Source organism: Myxocyprinus asiaticus, chromosome 7 (genome assembly GCF_019703515.2).
Source record: "Myxocyprinus asiaticus isolate MX2 ecotype Aquarium Trade chromosome 7, UBuf_Myxa_2, whole genome shotgun sequence".
Taxonomy (NCBI): domain Eukaryota; kingdom Metazoa; phylum Chordata; class Actinopteri; order Cypriniformes; family Catostomidae; genus Myxocyprinus; species Myxocyprinus asiaticus.
Window position 1 is genome coordinate 12289824 of NC_059350.1, and position 20605 is coordinate 12310428.

General features: G+C 37.0%; 1 protein-coding gene across 3 annotated transcripts in view; it reads left to right on the forward strand.

The window, feature by feature from the left end:
* The window catches only part of LOC127444421 (catenin alpha-2-like), a 786240-nt gene that overhangs the window by 161926 nt on the left and 603709 nt on the right, over positions 1-20605 (forward strand). For all 3 annotated transcript variants that reach the window (XM_051703784.1, XM_051703786.1, XM_051703785.1), the window contains exons 3-5: positions 13239-13434; positions 17071-17237; positions 19379-19498. In XM_051703784.1, coding sequence (XP_051559744.1) covers positions 13239-13434; positions 17071-17237; positions 19379-19498 — 483 coding nt within the window. The remainder of the gene's footprint in view (positions 1-13238; positions 13435-17070; positions 17238-19378; positions 19499-20605) is intronic.

Consider the following 20605-nt stretch of genomic DNA (forward strand, 5'->3'; position numbering starts at 1 on the left):
AAGTCATTGGTCATGGCAATGAAGTTTTGGTATTTTCGTTCAAGCATGCGCTAATGTCTTAGCGATAGTGGCTTGGCAAAATAGCACATGCAAAGCGTAAATGGGTTTGGTCTATTCCATTTCCTGTCAAGCAATGTCGATATAAATTAAGACAGTCCATTCATAAAAATATGGTAGTGTAAATGGGCTGTATGAAATGCATTAGAAGAATAGAAATATGGCTATTTGTGTCTTACGTTCCTTCATGTATTAACTGCGTCCTTGTTAATTGTCAATCAGAATCAGAATCAGAATGAGCTTTATTGCCAAGTATGCTTACAAATACAAGGAATTTGTCTAGGTGACAGAAGGTTCCAGTACACAAACAATACAACAACAAGACAGAGATAATAAAAAAAATAGAATACAAATAAAAAGCGAATGGAAAATATAAGTATATATAGAAATACAAAAAAAAAAAAAAAAAAAAAAAAGAAAAAGAAATTCAGCCCTTTTCCTTACTCTGGAAGTGTACAGTTCTTGAAGGGAGGGCAGGGGGCAATCAATAATCTGCTCAGCAGTCCGAACTGTCCTTTATAGTATTCTGATGTCCTGTTTCGTGGCTGAACCAAACCAGACAGTTATTGAAGTGCAGAGGACAGACTCAGTGACTGCAGGGTAGAACTGTATCAGCAGTTCCTGTGGCAGGTTGAACTTCGTATTTCTATCAATCATATTTCTATTACAGTGACGTGCTCCATATATATGCATAGAAAATCTGGTGCTCGTCAGGACTGCGCTAAATTATTTAGAATGTAAGTATAATTAATTATATTGATCTCTGACACAGATCATGGTTAGTATTAAAAGTGATCGATAGCTCTTTGATATCATCTGCTAGTGGAATCCCCAAATTGCAAATGCAGGAACTGAATAGATGTGTTTCTCAGACATCTTAACACAATGACCTGTTTCTCAGGAAAATAGCAAATTGCGATTTGTGCTACTTCATTAACATACAATACACCCACAGTTTGCGTACATAATCCTACAGATAGTGCAAGTACTCCCACTTGCACTGGCCCAAAACATTAGCTGAGAATTATCGATCTCATGAAAATAGGATAAGACGAAGCACACTTAGGGCAGTGTCTAACATGGTCACGAAAATAGAGCCCACTCTCCGTTGCTGCCCTTCCGGCCCCGACTGCCGGCAGGCCTTACCCACCTTCCGTGAGCTGGGAGGGAGACAAGGGGAGGGAAAAACAAAACAACAAACAGAGGAGAGGGAAAGGCCCATGTGGAGCGACAGTGAGAGAGAGAGAGGAGAGAGAGGAAAAAATTTGCTTGCAGGTTTCCCAGAAACGCCGTCGCCTGGTCCTCAATCACTCCTCCACCCTCTGGCGGACGACAGCCACTCCTCCCCGGGCAGACCGGAGCCAGTTCTCCGACCCCTGGCGGACGGAACGCCCCTCCACATTTCAGCGGCTGGTAGGGAACTCCTTCACCCCTGGCAGCGGCTCTACCGCTCCAAGACTGTGTACTTAACGTCTTTAATGAGGGAATGAACTACAAACCAATGAAGCATTGCAAAGGTAATAATCTAAATAAAAATGGTGGGAAAATATAAAGCTGTGTACAGTTGTGCTGAAAAGTTTGCAAACCCTTGGAGAATTGGTAATATATGTACCATTTTTAAAGAAAACATGAGTGAGCAGGCAAAACACATTTCTATTATTTCTTATGGGATTCATATTCAACTGTAGGTTATAACAGAATGGCACAATCATAAAACAAAATATGGCAACAAAGAAAAAAACTAAATGACCCCTGTTCAAAAGTCTGTATACCCTTAGTTCTTAATACTGTGTATTGCCCCCTTTAGCATCAATGACAGCATGCAGTCTTTTATAATAGTTGTCTATGAGGCCAAAATTCTTGCAGGTAGTATAGCTGCCCAATCGTCTTGGCGAAATGCCTCTAGGTCATGCAAAGTCTTTGGTCGTCTTGAATGAACCGCACGTTTGAGATCTCCCCAGAGTGGCTCGATGATATTAAGGTCAAGAGACTGTGATGGCCACTACAGAACCTTCATCTTTTTCTGCTGTAACCACTGGAGGGTCAACTTGACCTTGTGCTCAGGGTCACTGTTGTGCTGGAAAGTCCAAGAGCATCCCATGTGCAGCTTTCGTGCAGAAGAATGCAAATTGTCTGCCAGTATTTTCTGATAACATGCTGCATTCATCTTCCCATCAATTTTCACAAGATTCCCTGTGCCTTTAGAGCTCATACACCCCCAAAACATCAGTGAGCCACCATCATACTTCACAGTGGGGATGGTATTCTTTTCACTATAGGCCTTGTTGTCCCCTCTCCAAACATAGCACTTATAGTTGTGACCATAAAGCTCTATTTTGGTCTCGTCACTCCAAATTACAGTGTGCCAGAAGCTTTGAGGCGAGTCAAGGTGCTGTCGGGCATACTGTAACTGGGCTTTTTTTGGCATTGGCACAGTAAAGGCTTCTTTCTGGCAACTCGACCATGCAGCTCATTTTTCTTCAAGTATCGTCGTATTGTGCTCCTTGAAACAACCACACCGTCTTTTTCCAGAGCAGCCTGTATTTCTCATGACGTTACCTGTGGGTTTTTCTTTGTATCCTGGACAATTCTTCTGGCAGTTGTGGCTGAAATCTTTCTTGGTCTACCTGACCTTGGCTTGGTATCAAGAGATCCCCGAATTTTCCACTTCTTAATAAGTGATTGAACAGTACTGACTGGCATTTTCAAGGCTTTGGATATCTTTTTATATCCTTTTCCATCTTTATAAAGTTCCATTACCTTGTTACGCAGGTCTTTTGACAGTTCTTTTCTGCTCCCCATGGCTCAGTATCTAACCTGCTCAATGCATCCACGTGAGAGCTAACAAACTCATTGACTTTTTATACACAGACACTAATTGCAATTTAAAAAGCCACAGGTGTGGGAAATTAACCTTTAATTGCCATTTAAACCGGTGTGTGTCACCTTGTGTGTCTGTAACAAGGCCAAACATTCAAGGGTATGTAAACTTCTGATCAGGGCCATTTGGATAATTTCTGTTATCATTATTATTTAAAAAGGAGCCAAACAACTATGTGATAGTAAATGGCTTCATATGATCACTATCCTTAAATAAGAGTTTTTTGCATGATCAGTCATATTTTCAAAATCAATGCCAAAATTTCACAATTTCTGCCAGGGTATGCAAACTTTTGAGCACAACTGTAAATATAAAGCTGGTTGACATTGCTGGTCTAGCTAGTTACTTTCTAAAACCACTACTAACACTTTTCACAGAAATGTTTTTGGTTTTCTACTCAACAATTAATACAATTACAAAATGATGTATATATTTCCTCATGACTATATGATACAAGTCATAAACTCAGAACTGCATGTTACTCTCTTGCAACACATCCTTCAGCTGTCACAGAAATAGAAATAGACATATGAGAGTAATTCATGTTTCAATGTATTCCACGTAAATAATATTTTGGAAAAATAACCCAAGTAATGTATTTATAACTTAATTAATAATCAGTAACTGTAATCTGATTACTAATTTAATTATTATATATCATTTAAGTTTGTAATCCACTACATTACTTCTTGACTGAAAAGCAATTTGATTACTTTGTAATATCATTATATCCAACACTGGATATGGCATACGTCATATTATCTTTTCATTAAGCGGCATAAAAGAATGAGTCCTTGAGAAGTGGGCTCAGACAAAAACCAGCAGAAATCCAAATAGCATTGTGGTGCCCTTTTAATTATCCATGGCTAGATTCACTGGTGGGCTGTCTGAGCCGAGGAGATCACTTGTGAAACATTTAGTATTATAGATTGCTGATAATACTGAACCGTAGAGGTCTATGGACCATGGGGAAAGGTCAGCACCAGTAGCCGGTGATATATTCAGTATGGACTGTGACTTTTATAGTACCTCATTTGGAGTTTTCAGGTCACTTACCACACGTAGGTCTTTAATATCCCATCGACAGTTTTATCACGCTTGGACCCTTTGAAGTTCCTCGTTCCGCTACACTGAGCAATTGTTTAAAATAAAAGGATGTTTTTTTTCTTTTGTTTACTCAAGTGCATTAACTCCTTGTGTCTTCAGTCTGGCTGTGAGCCCAGTTTCGCTGGTTAAAGTGAGCCTGACTAAGCGTTAGCTCTTGCCGTATGGTTAGGCAGGTGCTTTTGCATGGAGCTGTTAGTCTTTTCTCTGGGCCACCTGCTTCAGCTCAGCATGATGCTTCTCTCAAATTGGGCCTTGGGACAGCTTAAGCACACGTGTCCTCATTCTTTCTCGTCCCGTAGGGCTTCTCTGTCTTTCATCTGTCAACATTTTGCCTTTTCTACTTTTCTGCTGTAGGAGAGAGCTGCAGCCATATATGGCAGGACATCAGACCTGTGTTGAGATCTTCAAGTAGTGACTGCTCTACTTACACAGGAACTGCTTACACACTGCTCAATCACACTATGGCTAGTTGTATATTAAGTATGTCAAAGCACAATTCAAAAGTATAAAATTTAAGTTTGAATCCAGTCGATAAAGTGGAACGGTCACATTTCAAGACTCCAATGGTGACTAGACCCATAGATGTGGTGACAGTTTGAAGCTTGTAAGGTGCATAAGAGATGGTAACTTTTGTACAGTTTTCTGACAGAAGAAATCTGTAGTTATCGCTTCAATTAATGATGAAATCTGAATTCTGCTTCACTGCATCATCATTAACAAGGATATTTTCTAAGCTAATGGTTAGTTTAGCACTTTTAAGGACACATTTACTTCTAAAAATCCTCCAATGCATTGAAATGTATGGTGTTCTTTGTTGCACACGGGTCAAGCATTGTAATGCAATGCTCAAAATTTAAACTTTATCAAATTGTACCCTGTTTTACTACAAGCTTTTTTTTTGTAGCAATGTATTACAAATGCAATTAGAAGGATACACTAAGTTAAAATATATTGTAGCAAATGATTTGCATGATTCACCATATACCACTATGACATACCCCTACTGAAGGTGTGCTACCAGATAAAAACAGCATAAATATTCATAATTACATGGTTGATTTTCACGAAACCTGTCAAGAAAATACCTTGGTCACCTTTAACCCTTTAACATTAAGACATAATCTATTGTATTAACAAATAAACAATGAAGCCAACATTTAAGACCATTTAGCTTTTTTGCATTGTGACATTATTTTCCAGCCTGTCTCATGAATAGTATGTGATATTTTTGCTAAATGAAATTACGTGCTTCATTACACGTTGAGCTGCAATTTTTCTAGGGGGCGCCAAAAGCGTGTGAAATTGTGTCATAATCAGACGAGGATTTCAGGTGAATAATAGTCCATTTTTTTAATGGTTAAAACGTACCTCCATAAACTAAAACTTTAACCTACACATAACCAGTAGTGTTTTAAAAAAGCAAGTGAGAGGTGAACAAAACAGACATCCTTACCCTAAACCAGCACCTAAACCTAACCGATTGTGTTGTATAATGAAGTACGACATGAAAAGCAACTACTGTATGACACTTTCACCTCACGTGTCAGCTTGCGTGCTTGACTGGTCTCAAGTCTCTAATCTTCTAATCCAGAGTCCAACACTCTATCAGGTGAGCTACCGCTGAATCTAATTACATTGTGTAAATGTAAATGTAGGTGGGTCTGTCATACAAATGTTAAAATGTATTGTTTTTAAACTGATGCTTTATAGTAAAGGTGTTTCAATGTCATAATATAGCATTGTGAGAGTAATAGTGAAAAGAAAAAGTGTTTATAAAGTCATAATCAGCTGTTGTATAATTTGTCTAAAAGTGAGTAAAGCACCATTGTTTTAGCACCACTAGTGTTAATTTCAATAGGAAACTTAAGCAAAATGTAGAATTTGGCATGTAAAAGTCAGTTTGCAAAAATGTTGCAAAAGCCTTATTCTATGAGACTAGGTTATATTTTCAGTACACTTAAAGGTGCACTCAGTAATTTTATCTTCATTAAAAAAAAGTTTAACTTCTAAAGACATGAATTGTAATTTTGCAATTTATGTAGGAATTCATGACCACTCTCATTAAAATTAAGACCTTATAAAAGCTGTTTTTTTTCTGCATGGAGAGGGTCCGCACATGGGGGCTGCCATGTTAGAATCACATGACCAGCTGAATACTACTTGCTTAATCTCAGCAACCATCCTGTTATTTGACACTTTCACTCATTGATTAATGCTGACTGTGAATACTACTGTACATTTCTGTAGATATACTGTACAATAGCATCTGAAACTGAAAACTATTGATTTTAAATGATGCTGCTTCCAAGCTGCTATAGGTGTCAGTTTAAGACCAAGATGACAAAAAGTTACCGAGTGCACCTTTAAGCACATTTTACCCCCAGTTTCCATCATGTAGCTGTCATTAAAATATTGTCACAATGTAAAAACCCTTAATGGCCCCAAAATAGGCTTCATTTTCTCAAGTAAAAAAACAAACATTTTGATTTTGGAGTAAAAAAAAAAAAAGTTGTCATGCTAAGTGACGACCCTAGTGAAAAACGAATATACACAAGCACACTTTATTCTTGGGAGCTTCAGTATACTAAAGTGTATTGCTGGCAGATTATAAATTGGTATACTTAAAGTCTGCTTAATTGGAACAACTCATTTTGTACTTAATGCACTTTAGTTTGCTGAAAGCAGTGCTGTGGTGCAACTAAAGTTCTGTTAAGTGTACTTGGTTGTGCAAAAATTGAACTATTTCAAGTATACTTTAGTACACTTTATCTACCCTTGTATTTAATTTTTGAAATACACATAATTTACTCAATGTGAACTTATAATTTTGGTGACATTACAGTTGCAACTCCATTACACTGTAAGATTGCTGGACATAATTTAATGATATACTGATAATATACTGCTGGCCCACACCACATCTGAATTTTGGCTGGCATTAATAGATGTATTTCTGGCGCTTGTATTAATAGTATTACAGCATGGGTATTCCTGGGAAATAAGCTGGGGCACCAAGCATTGTGAGTCTTGTGAACCATTGTTAAACCACACTGAAAATACTGAAGAATTGCACTATAGTGTTTTACTAGTTTAGACAGGATCACGTCTGTCTCAAAGCATCACTAATCTCAACCAGTGTAACCTAAAAATAATTCCTTTCCATAACATAAAACGACATATTTAACATTAAGCTGAACTCGAAACATAACTATAACCCATATTAATTTTAAATGTCAGTTAATAAAACCCCCAAACCATACAAGTCTCCAAAACTTACACAGACTTACCTCATTAATTATGCAAACACAACAGCCAATAGTGAGTCCCCAAGCAGAAACACCAACAGACATTGCAGTATATTCCTGGAAAGGACTATAATTCTATGTAGTTTTAACCCCTGACATTTTATTAAAATAGGTAAATGTGCCATTTTGCCCTTTGCACAAAAAAAAAAAAAAAAAAAAAAAATGCAGACGTCTGATTGGTCCATCTAATCACTGATCTACAGTACAAAGGCCCCTGGCTGACAGTGGCTAACTTGCGGCTAATAAAGTCATAGAGTCAGCAGCATTAGACAAATTAGGTTAACGAAGAAATATTGCTTTGTATCCTATTATTGGGGATGAGGAAATTACTTCAACCCTTACCTCTTCAAGTCACACAATGTTGAATGTAATATGCTGAATTAAAAATGGTATAAAACACAGGGCATACTGTACATGTGTAACGTTGTTGAATGCAGATACAAATAACTAAAGACTGGTTGAGACTGATTTAATAAATACTTAAAGAGGAGGAACCCATACACAAGATCCTGCAGTTGAACCATCTCAGTGTTTCAGTAGTATCATCATCAATGGCTTATCAGACAGTATTTCATTTTGTAAAAAAGGTTTTGCAAGATCTTTACTAATTCCTCCGTAGAAGCAGTCAGCCAGGTGAGTTGCTGTTGGTGGGCAGCCAACACATTAGCTTGAGCGAAAAATTCAGTAGACAATTGCTGGAGCGCCGCTGGATCTGTAGTCTTCTGTAACAGACTCCGGTGAACAGAGGTTAAGATCCATATGTGGTTTAATAGTAAATGTGCAACTCATAAACAGACAGGCAGGGTAAATCACCAGTAATGGAACAGCGTAGGCAGATGAGAGACGTAGTAATAAACAGGCAATGGTCAGGGCAGGCAGCAGACAATCACAGTAAGAGTCCAGGTAAACTATAGGTAAACAAGGCAGGCAGCAGAGTATCAAACAGTGGGAAACAGGCAGGCAATATAAACAGAGATAAACACTCAGAAATGTTAGCAGGAGCAAAACAAGACTTTGCAATGATTACTGTTTGAACAGCGCTTAAATAGTCTATGAAACAGGGAACAGGTTGGCATGCTGGGAAGTGTAGTTCGAGGTGCCCTCAGAACTCGGGCGAGAGGGACCTCTGGTGATGAGCAGGAGGAGTCCTTGAGTTCAGCTGTCAAAGTCAACTGTCCGACACTCTAAACTTTAACACAAAACAACACCCAAAGCCCCAGTGTGGATATAGAAATGAAATAAATTACATGTATGAGTTTGTATTGGTGGCCACAGAGTATGTTAATATAGGTGGCAAATTCAATCACCTCAAGCATATATATCCATATGCATATGTGATCTGTGTAAACACTGTCTATTACCTTTGCTTATTTTCTTCTTTCACTGCAGCTTCTTTCATTTATTTGGCTTTGTTTTCTTATACATTCCAAGAAAATGGATTGAGGCAGAACATATTACACTTCTCTTTGGTTGTTGTCGTGTATCACTTTTAAAAGATACCTCTTGCCCAGCATCGCTCCCTTGGAATCAGACATGTACTGAATGACTGTGCGCTTCATTTGTGCGGGATGGCTGACGGTTTCAATTCGGTTTCCCAGCTCATTAATACCCCCCTTCAGGCCCCCCCATTCGGGATTACTGCCACCCTCTGTTTCTCTGACACTATGAAAGGATTGTAGGCTAGCTTGTAGAAACAGGCTTTCTACACTCCAGCACAGGGGGAACCACACTTGTGTGTGTTAGATGGAGCCTTTCTTCCTCTAGATGTCATTGCCGTTAGCAACCGTGATCATTTTGGCATGGACACCTGAAACATAGTCTTAGGAATCTTCATGGGAAAATATGAGCTTTCCCACTGGACTCGCAGCCAAGCCATCCATCATTTGAAGGCATTGTGAAGCTGTCTGTGTGCATGTGTCCAACAATGCCATAGACAAGGACAATATCAAGAAATGTTATAACATACATGAATGCTGGGTTCAAAGAGGACAAATGTGTTTTCTGGTGCTCTTGTACTTTTGCATATGTTATTTCAATATTGTTGGTGTGTGCAGTTTTGTTTTATCTGTAGTACAGGGAGGTTCAAAAACAAACTAAGGATGTGCAGATAAAGATTAGAAAGACCAAATTTAGTTAAAGGTGGGTGTTCTCTCTAAAGCCATGAAATTAAATTTTCTTCATGGTCCATTTGTCGGATTTTCTCTGAAATCAGATTGTTTACACTTCGCCTCAAATGCCACTCTTTCTATAAGGCTGCACAAAGTGATTTAGCCCTGATTAAGGTCCTTGGTTGGTCCTGGAACAATATTCCTATGAAACAATTGTAGGTCTATCCTATAGCCAAACCTAACCATAAATCTAACCCAAAAATCTGATTGGTTGATTCTAATGTTCAAGGAACAGCAAAGATGTTTAGTCAATCTATCTGTCTGTCTGTCTGTCTGTCTGTCTGTCTGTCCATCCGTCCGTCCATCTGTCTGTCCATCCATCCATCCATCCGTCCGTCTTCTAATTTTCATTAAATAATGATAGCAACAAATTATAGCAGCAGCAATAATGAATAGCCATTATGATCTGATATAAACAGAATAAAAAGATCAAATATCAGAACGTTTTAGCCATGCATAACAGATAGTAGTTAACACTGTGACCATTTAACCTTTACTCTCACATTTTATTTTTATTGGTATAGGCTAGCAGCTGTGCAGTGATGTGGAAGTACAATTTTTGTTTTCACCTGGACCTTTTGTTGACGTGTTTTGACAGGACTGTGGGTGTCTCCATGGAAACCCAGTCGCTGTCTGTAACCTACAACACCACCAGCGAAGTGTGTCTCCAATTAGGACAGAAATGTTAGGATGGACTTGGTGGTCTTCAAATTAGTTGTGTTGAGTTCCATTTGTGTTGTGGATTTTTCTTTTAATGAAAATGTATTTATTTTTCTGTGTGTCTGGGTACACTAAGCAATATGTTTTCACGGATATCATTGTGCTTTCTGCAAACGTGCATTTAACATTCCACAACAAACCTGTGGTCGTGGCAATCATCCCACTCACATTCTTCTTCACCGTTATTCATTTTCAATAGACATTTGTATTATTTCCATTACATTATTTTTGATAATTTTAGAAATTGCCAATAGTGTTAAACTCTACTTAAAACATGGTGAATTCTTGCTGCATTATGGGCTATTAACAGGTGTTGTGCTTTTGATGGAGCATTAGTGGAGCACTCTTGGGGTGAGAGAAAACGATGCTCCTATTTTCAAAAACCCACTCCTGGTTCCAGGCAAAATTATGCCTCTCCGATTCCACTGCTCCGCTCACATACTCTGTCGAACACTTTTGGTTGAAAAAAATAAAATTAGAATAAAATAACAGTGCACTTTTAGTGTCTCAAAAATGTGGACAAATATGACACTACATCTATTGGACAAGGATGATTTCCATGCAGAGATTATAATATCACTCATTAGCTCCCTTTTAGGCAATTCAAAGGTTCTGCAAAACAAGTTTGATTTCATTTTACAGTGCTGAGTCATCAACACAAATGATATTTGTTTCCTTTGGAGAGATAATTAATTTGAGAGATGAAACACACAGGGGAAAAACTACAGCTCTTGTGTTAGAAGTCAATGGTCCATGAAATACCCTGCTGAAATACCCTGATGAATACCCAACTTGAGAGAGAGAGAGAAAAAAAGAAGAAGTATTGTTGGTTACCAGCATATGTTGCATTTTGAATGCTGGTCCACACCATGATGCTGGTGATCCCACAAGACTTTTACTCAGTGGAACTTTTCAAGATGGAGGAAATGTGGATTATAAATATAGTAAGGTAATACTGTAAGATACTGATAAAATGAATGAGAAATAGTAAAAAATAAATAAAATAAAAATAATAAAAAAAATGACTGTTTCGAGTATCATGTTGTTAGCTTAGCAACATGCTAACGTCAAACTATGGGAATCAATAGAGGCGAGTCTTGAGCAGTTCACATAAGGAGCACTGTTTATGTGGCAAACGTAAGTGACTTTCAGTGGAGTGGCTGAAGTAGAGTGTCTTAAATCATTTCAAGACTGTTCATATGCTGCCTTAGACAGTACCTGCCTATGTAGAGTGTCGAAAGCGAGGCAGCTCACTGCTTTGTAGCAAAGCTATAGAAGTAATCAGCTTCATGTATTGACCTCACCATGATAAAGATGAAAGCCATCTCAAAGAGCATCCTCTGTGGTCGCCCCTAGCACTATGGCTAAATCAATGCCAGGGGCACATAAGGATAGACTTTATCTATCAATGTGTTTTATTAAAGGGATAGTTCACCCAAAAATGAAAATTCTCTCATCATTTACTCAACCTCATGCCATCTCAGATGTGTATGACTTTCTTTCTTCTGCTGAACACAAACACAGATTTTTAGAAAAATATCTCAGCTCTGTTGAGCTCTACAACAAAGTAAGTAAATGGTAGCCAGAACTTTAAAGATAAAAAAGCTTATAAAGGCAGCATAAAAGTAACCCATAAGACTCCAGTGTTTAAATCCATATGTTCAGAAGCGATATGATAGGTGTGGTTGAGAAACAGATCAAAATATATGTCCTTGTTTACTATAAATCTCAACTTTCACATTATTCTTCTTCTTTTGTTTTTGTCTATTTGCATTATGTGTGCAAATCACCACCTGCTGGGCAGGGGGTAGAATTTATAGTAAAACTTAAATATTGATCTCTCACCCACACCTATCATATCGCTTCTGAAGACATGGATTTAACCACTGGAGTCATGTGGATTACTTTTACGCTGCCTTTATGTAACCTTTGGACCTGCAAAGTTCTGGTCACCATTTACTTGCATTGTATGGCCCTACAGAGCTGAGATATTCTTCTAAAAATCTTTGTTTGTGTTCAGCAGAAGAGAGAAAGTCATACACATCTGGGATGGCATGAGGGTGAGTAGCCCTAAATGATGAGATAATTTTCATTGTTGGGTAAACTATCCCTTCAAGGGCACGGAAAGAGGATTTATTCTCTTCACACAGAAAATCCATTTTGATTATCTTTCTATTGCTGATTTTTTTTTTTTTTTTTTACACTTTCATTGTCATGATTCTATACTTGTCAAATGTCCTTATAAATTGACAGTAAAGGGAGTGTTGTGGTATTGTATTGTTAGCATTGTATTGTGTTATTATAGAAAAGAGAGTACCATATCCGGGGTTCCTTTAGGAATCTTTAAGGTTTCATTTGTGTTTTTGTTTTTTTGTTTTTCTTGAATGTTATATTTCAAGGTAAGTCTCAACAGAGATTGATTTTGTGGTCGTGAGTGATACTAATGTCAAAGAATTCCCTTCTTGAAGATTTTCACTTATCTACGGGGATAACTTGAAAAGTGCAGAATTAGATGCAGCGGTTTATTAATTGTCCTTGGAAATTCATCTGCAGTACAGTTTCTCCAGCTCTTTTAACGTTTTAGTGCATCACTTGCTGCAAAAATTAATTGCTTATGCCTTGCATAGTGCAATGTCATTTGAATCTTTTGTCCTGATTTTATTCTTTTTGGCAAAATTTTATCCACTTTGCTTTTGAGTCCATTGTCATTAACCCAGTCGAAATGCAGCTTTCTGAAAGGAATAGTTCACACAATAAAGAAAAGTCATTATTTATTTACTCTCATGTCTTTCTAAACCCGTTTGTTTTTTTCTCTCTTTTATGGTATCAGTATATCACATGGAGTGTTTCTTAAAGGTGCAGGCTTAATTAGGAATGTTCAGAACTAATGATCATCTGTGAGCTCTAGTGCATGACAGGACATATTGGTGAAAGTCTGTGTAAGCCTTTTGAGCAAGTATCTTTACAGTCATCTTCATCTGTGACTCTTCTCGTCCACAGGTGACCACCCTGGTCAACACCAGTAACAAAGGCCCATCCGGTAAGAAAAAGGGCCGCTCCAAGAAAGCTCATGTGCTGGCTGTGTCCGTGGAGCAAGCCACCCAGAACTTTCTTGATAAGGGCGAGCAGATTGCTAAGGACAGTCAGGACCTGAAGGAGGAACTTATCGCAGCTGTAGAGGACGTCCGCAAGCAAGGTGAGCATCCTATCAGACATCATCACCATGAATAACTCAATCTGAACAAATCAAACAAACAAACAAAAGCTCATATTAATTCTCTGAAGGTTTTAAGACCTTCTCAATTATGGTTTCTTGAGAGAGTTATATCACTTTGACAACAATTAATCTCACGTGACCCTAAAAGTTGCTAACATGCCAGTTCGCTATGGGTTTGACTTTACTTTTTGGCCTTGACTAGACTAAAGCTTTCTTCTTAATATCTTAACCTAAACATGCTATTTTTTATTTACGTCCATTATCTGGTCCTCTTTCAACATATCTCTCTCTCTTTTCTTTATGACTGTTCCTATACTCAATGTGTTCCCTTTCTGAATGCTTGCATAGTCATCAGTCTGGACTGGAGTTAGTGTTTGCTCATCCAAATTGCCTCTATGAAAATGGCAAACAGTTATTGATGGTGTTTCAAAGAAAATTAATCATTGCATAAAGAGAAAGGGCCACTTTGGAAAATCAAAACTTTATTAACTTTGGAGCAGGAATCTATCATTATATTGTAATAATAATAATAATCAGTTTTCACTCTTAGGGAGTTTTTTGATTAGGGAACGAAAGTGAGACGTTCAATAAGTTTGTTTAGTTTGGTGTTAGATGAAATTACTTTCTAATCAATTATTAAGGGGTTTCTGGAGTGAATCTCTATTTCTTTACGGGACCTAAAATATGAAATAATTATTCATGAGAAAAATAAACAAAGTTCGGTAAGGTTGCATTCATTAACAATAGTTAATGAATTATGTATCATGAACTAATTAATAAAAATAGAATTGTTCATTGTTAGTTGAAGTTGTTCAGAGTGCATTAACTAATGTTAACATATACAACTTTTTATTTAAAAATTTTTGTTACTGTTGAACATTAACCATGATAAATAAATGCTGTAAAAGTATTGTTCAGTGAAATAGTACTATGTTTTATAGATCAGCCTTGCTTGCTTGTTTGCTTCTATAATTGCCTGCATGTACAGTAGCTTGATTATATTTTGTTGAAAGTTTTGCCAAGTCACTTTTCCTTTTTTGTGGGTGAATAATAGAGTGACACATGTAGCAATTCGATTTAAAAGACTGGCTTCTATTTCAACACCTAAATATTTTCTTTGTCCCTTAACCCTTGTTTCACACGCATGCATGCACACACACACACACACACACACACGCATGCACGCACGCGCGCATACTCAGGACCAGTAGGACATTTGGGCCATTATGTGTTCATTAACCTCTTCCCGGCTGAAGGTCAGCTTACTAATGGTCCACATAGAGTATTTTAACACACTTTATTCTGCCCCAGCAGTCCTGGCTTTGCTCGTTCTCCATATGTCAATACTGCGGTCCATTCACTGCAGTTCTCAGAGCAGTTTTTGCATTGTTAACACAAATAATTACAAAAAAAGTTTTTGATTACAGCTGATTTTGGACCTATGAAGAAATGTATAACATGCTAAAGTAGGTTGTTGGTTACTGATCATCACTGTATTTATGTTGTCTTACATTATATTCAAATAATGACGCAACAGTCTCTGCAAACGGAAGTACAGAAAACACCCAAATAATAGCGGAAAATGTCTATAAACGCTGTGATCTGAATTTCTGGTGATCAAAATGTAAGAATACAGTTTTTTACATTTAGACGTTTCGACATAACCCACTTAATATACAGCTCTGTATGTGGATGTCTAGTTAAGAAAAAAAAAAATTAAAAACTTTGTTTTCAAACAAAACAAAGAAAAGCAAAAAACACACAATCAAAAACAATAAAAACAACAAAAAACAAAAACAAACATTAAAAATAGAACAAAAATACAAAATAAACATTCAAAAAACAATACAAAAGTACAAGTTAAAACAAACTGAGGTAAACTAAACATATATAAATAAATAAATAAATAAATAAATAAATAAATAAAACAAGCTGTGTGCCCTCACTCCCGGATGTTGCGTCAAGTCAGCCAATCAGGTGAGACTATTTTTTTATTTTTTTTGCTGGGATCAGTAAGTGGTTTAATATATAGCTATAATACAAATAAGATTATAACTTACTGTGGTTGTCTGTGAAGGTAGAGCTGCCAAAATAATGTAGAGAGCCAGAGGAGAGTGCTGACATCTTCCCTGAATGTAGAGGGACTGCAGGGAGACACTGCTAAGAATAGTTTAAATTCTGTCATTTCACTTCAGTATGTTAGAGAAATGCACCACAAATCAAACACGCAAACAAAAGTAAGTCCGTATATATTGTGTTCATGCAGGTATTAACCCATACAGAGCCAAAACAGAGAACGCAAACACAACTCCCTGACCAAACAAGTATTCTCTACCTCCCTCCTGATTTCTATGGACTAAGTTTGCCGCTCGCTTTCAACTCTATATATCATTCTCAGATTAAATTACATTTGTAAATGTCCCAGCCAGGCTTCTTGTAACCTGTCATTAATCAACTCTCTCCTGCCTCTGGCCCGTTTCAAATGGAGGGTGGGAAGTCTAGTTACTTTAAGGTCATTACTCGTTTCTGTCAATAAGACTGAACCGTGAGATAAATTGCTCATTTTCACCATTTTAGCAAGTGTGCTGCTCACAAAAAAACTTACTGATGTAGTTTGAAACTGTTTTTAGGCTTGAAAGGGATAGTTCACCCAAAAATTTACATTCTGTCATACTTTACACACCCCTCATGTTGTTGCAAAACTGTATAGCCACTGCCCTGTTTTTGTGCTTTTGTACAGTCAAAAGTTTGGACATTATCAAACAACTGTTACTATTTTTTTTATTTTTATTTTGTTTTATTTTAGGATGATAGAAAAGTCATCAAAACTACAAAAATACACATATGGAAGTATATGGATTATGTCGTGCCCAAACAATGTTAAAAATAATAAATAATAAAACATTTAAACTCTCATATTTTAGCCTAGATTACAGCTCTGCACACTCTGCATTCTCTCAACCAACTTCATGAGGTGCCACCTGGGATGCTTTTTAAACAGTATTGAAGGAGTTCCCATGTTTGCCGGGAACTTGTTGGCTGTTTTTCTTTCATATTCGGTCCATGGTTTTGTAAAGAATCTTTTTTTTTTTTTTTTAGATCAAATGGTTTTTAATATCACAACAAGTATAAATTCAGTCAAGCCTGTCCAGTCTTTTGACTTGTAGTGTATGTTTTTGTTTGTGTGCAAGAGAGACTAAGTGACAAAATACTGTTACGTACCAAAGGGTCACAACATGATGCTTTTGATGTCTCTTCTGTTAAAATTCTGAAAGGTTTAATGAAAGTTGTGAAATGTTGAGTCACAAAAGTCATATAATGCATATTTCATGAAAGACATAGTTTCACCATAATCATTTTTCAGACACCAGCACCCCTTGACATACTGTTTTTGAAGTGTGCTTTTCAACTAACGAGCACTCTTGGCAATCTTGTCTGTATTCACAGTTTATTTCACTGATAAACAGATGCACATCACTTAATAAGCAATAGGCATGTCCATGCAGTCTGGTTTGGTTCATAGTCAAAAGTATTTTTAGAAAAGCTTGAGAGATTTGCTATGTGGAATACCAGTAAACATTTGTTGTTTTGTCTGGTCCTGCTTGTTTTGTGCAGGTGATACGATGCGTGTGGCCTCCTCAGAGTTTGCGGATGACCCCTGCTCCTCTGTGAAACGTGGCACCATGGTTCGTGCGGCCCGTGCCCTCCTTTCTGCTGTCACTCGCCTCCTCATCCTGGCTGACATGGCTGACGTCATGAGGCTCCTGGCTCACCTCAAAATTGTACGTTCTCTTGTCCAATCATCTCCCTGTCTAGCTTTGCCCCTTATCTCCGATTGGTTGTTTTAACAGCTATGTCCTCTTTATACTCTTTTGATGTCTAGCAATTTTCAAAATGAGAGCACTTTAAAGTACTACTTTAGCTGCATAGCAGATATTTAAGTATAATTCACAAAACAAAATATTAACTGAAATTACTCAAATGAACATGTTCAAAAAGTTTGCCAAAACCTGGGTTATTAAAGGGATATTTCACCCAAAAATAAAAATTCTATCATCAATTACTCACCATTATTACATCCCAGATGTGTATGACTTTCTTTCTTCTGCAGAACAGAAACAAAAGTTTTTAGAAGAAAATTTCAGCTCTGTAGATCAATACATAAGTGAATGGTGGACAGAACTTTGAAGGTCCAAAAAGCAAATAAAGGCCACATAAAAGTAATCCATAAGACTCCAGTGGTTAAATTCATGTCTTCAGAAGCGATATGATAGGTGTGGGTGAGAAACAGATCAATATTTAAATCTACACTTTCACTTTTAAGATGTGAAAGAATGTGAAAGTGAAAGTAGAGATTTGTAGAGATACTGTAGCTTCTGAAGACATGGATTTAACCACTGGAATGTTATGAAAGGTCCAGTGGAGCTGAGATATTCTTCTAAAAATCTTTGTTTGTGTTGTACAGAAGAAAGAAAGTAATACACATCTGGGATGGCATGGTGGTGAGTAAATGATGAGAGAATTTTCATTTTTGGCTGAACTATCCCTTTAATATCGTGCGCTGCCTCCTTGATCATCAATGACTGCTTGCAGCATTTTTGTGGAATATATGTAAATAACTTCATCAGGGTAATACCAAGTAAAATAATTAAAACAAATACAGTTTTTTTTTATGGTTTATCGAATCTTATTTAAAAAACTTACAGATTCTGCAAGGGGTATTTACACTTACAGTATGAACATAACTGTACATTGATACACTCTTTATTTCAAGGGCACAAAATATCTTTATATTTATTATAGAAACAGGGAACTTTGGAGACTTCTGCTGTGTCTTTTTCTCCAGGCCTGTTGTCTGTTTGCAAAACACATATTGCTGCAGCAATGGCCTCGTACCACAACATTTGAAAAACTATTAAAATGCATAAATAGCACATTCATATGTCATTTCGCTTGCCGATAGTCATCAATTAAGCTTTACATTTTGAATTTGTATTTTCAAGGTAGCGAAGGCTATTTTAGAAGGGGTGAGCTAAGGCTTTTTGCTCTCATACCTCAATCTTCACATAGTTTTGCCCATAATCCCTAGCTTCTAGTTATAATATTCTATTTTCTGTTTTTCTTTGTTCCCTAGTGACGTTGAGACAAAAGATACAAATAAACGTTTCCGCTATAGCCTTACAGTTTATTTGAGGCAATTCAAAACTAAGCCAGTTTTTAACCAGCAGTCTCTGTGTTGTATAATAACTAAGCATATTAAAGGGATATTGTAGTTTAAACAAAAAATAAGCTTCAGTAATCATTTACTCACCCTCATGTCATTCTAAACCCGTATGACGTTGTTTCTGCTGTACAACACAAATGGAGATGTTTGGCCGAATGTTAATCTCAGTCACCATCCACTTTCTTTGTATGAAAAAAAAAAAAAAAAAGGATGCAATAAAAAGTTAATGGTGAATGTAGCTATCATCCTGCCTTGCATCTCCCTTTGTGCTCCACTGAAGAAAGTCATATGGGAACGACAAGAGGGTGAGTAAATGATGACAGAACTTTCATTTTGGATTGACTATCCCTTTAAACATCTCTGAAACATAATTGTAGCACAATGAGAATTTGTGGAGTGTGGGATGTGGCTGACAAACTTCAGATGTCCCACAAGGGACAGATTATCACCTTTTTCTTCTTCTACTTTTCTTACAGAGAGTAAAACAAAACTGATTTGAAGTCAGAATTTACATAATATATGTCCCAGGAGGATTGTTAGTGAAAGCACGTTTTGCCAATGAAAGTTAACCGTCACTCAACCGTATCAGTTGAAGTGCTTTAAGGAACTTTTAACTTTCGTACTTCATCTACTTCATGGATGGTGTATAAACTGTTAAACTGTGGAATATTTGTATGTTTTGATTTGTGTGTTTTGTAGGTTGAGGAATCTCTTGAAGCCGTTAAGAACGCCACCAATGAGCAGGACTTGGCCAATCGTTTTAAGGAGTTTGGGAAAGAGATGGTTAAGCTCAACTATGTGGCAGCTCGCAGACAGCAGGTATTATGGAGTATCACTCTAGACGCTGATCCTGTGGGCTGTTTACAATATCTGTAACAACAATCAAATAGCTATTATTGTGTATAAAGCCATTATGAAATCAAGATTGACACCATTTACTTATTCTTGGTCTTATTGTGAACAATTCAATGGTACACATTATTTCAAAGAAAAAAAAGACCCACTTTATATTAGGTAATTTATTTATTATGTACATGTGTTGTTGCATTATACTTACATTTAAAGTGCCAGCATTTAATTACATTTGCAGTTAAACTGTTAACCCTAAACCTAACCCTACCCCAACCCTTTCCCTAACCCTAACCCCTAACTCATATACCTACCCTTACTCCTAAACCTACCCATACCTCAACCTCAGAAGCAGCAAATGTGTGACATCTTGTGAGAATTTTGCAGAACAACAAGTAGTTACACAATAAGCACATTGTATTGTATGTATTATAATGTTAGTACATAGTAGTTAAACACACCTAATGTAAAGTGGGACAGAAACAACAACAACAACATCTATTCCAAAGCGAAATCATCAAAATGTTAGCACTTGCTCCGCTGCGACTTTTTGGTTGACGTCACGCCACCAATAGACTTTTCGGCTATTGGTTTACGTTAACTAATGTTGGTTAATGTTAACCAGTAGCCAAATAGCTATTTAGTTATTGTTTTATGCTACTGTTGTAGTAAATATCCCATTACATTTTTCCATTGGGGAATTGATTATTAACAATAACTGACAAACCTTTAAAGACAGACTTACGGTGAGCTCTGAGGTTGTTCAGTAGTATATGTTTCTGTTGATGCTATCAATCCACAATATTTTAACTTCATAAAAAATAATTATATATATATATATATATATATATATATATATATATATATGTGTGTGTGTGTGTGTGTGTGTGTGTGTGTGTGTGTGTGTGTGTGTGTGTATATATATCATGTTTAACATTGGTAGGCCTGTCGCGATTATTAAGTAATCGTTTGATCACGGTTATTTGATCTAATCGTAATTATTTGAGATAACACGCCATCTACGGGGTTCGCAACAAACTCCCGCAAAAATATAAACGAGGATTTTAGTGAACGCAC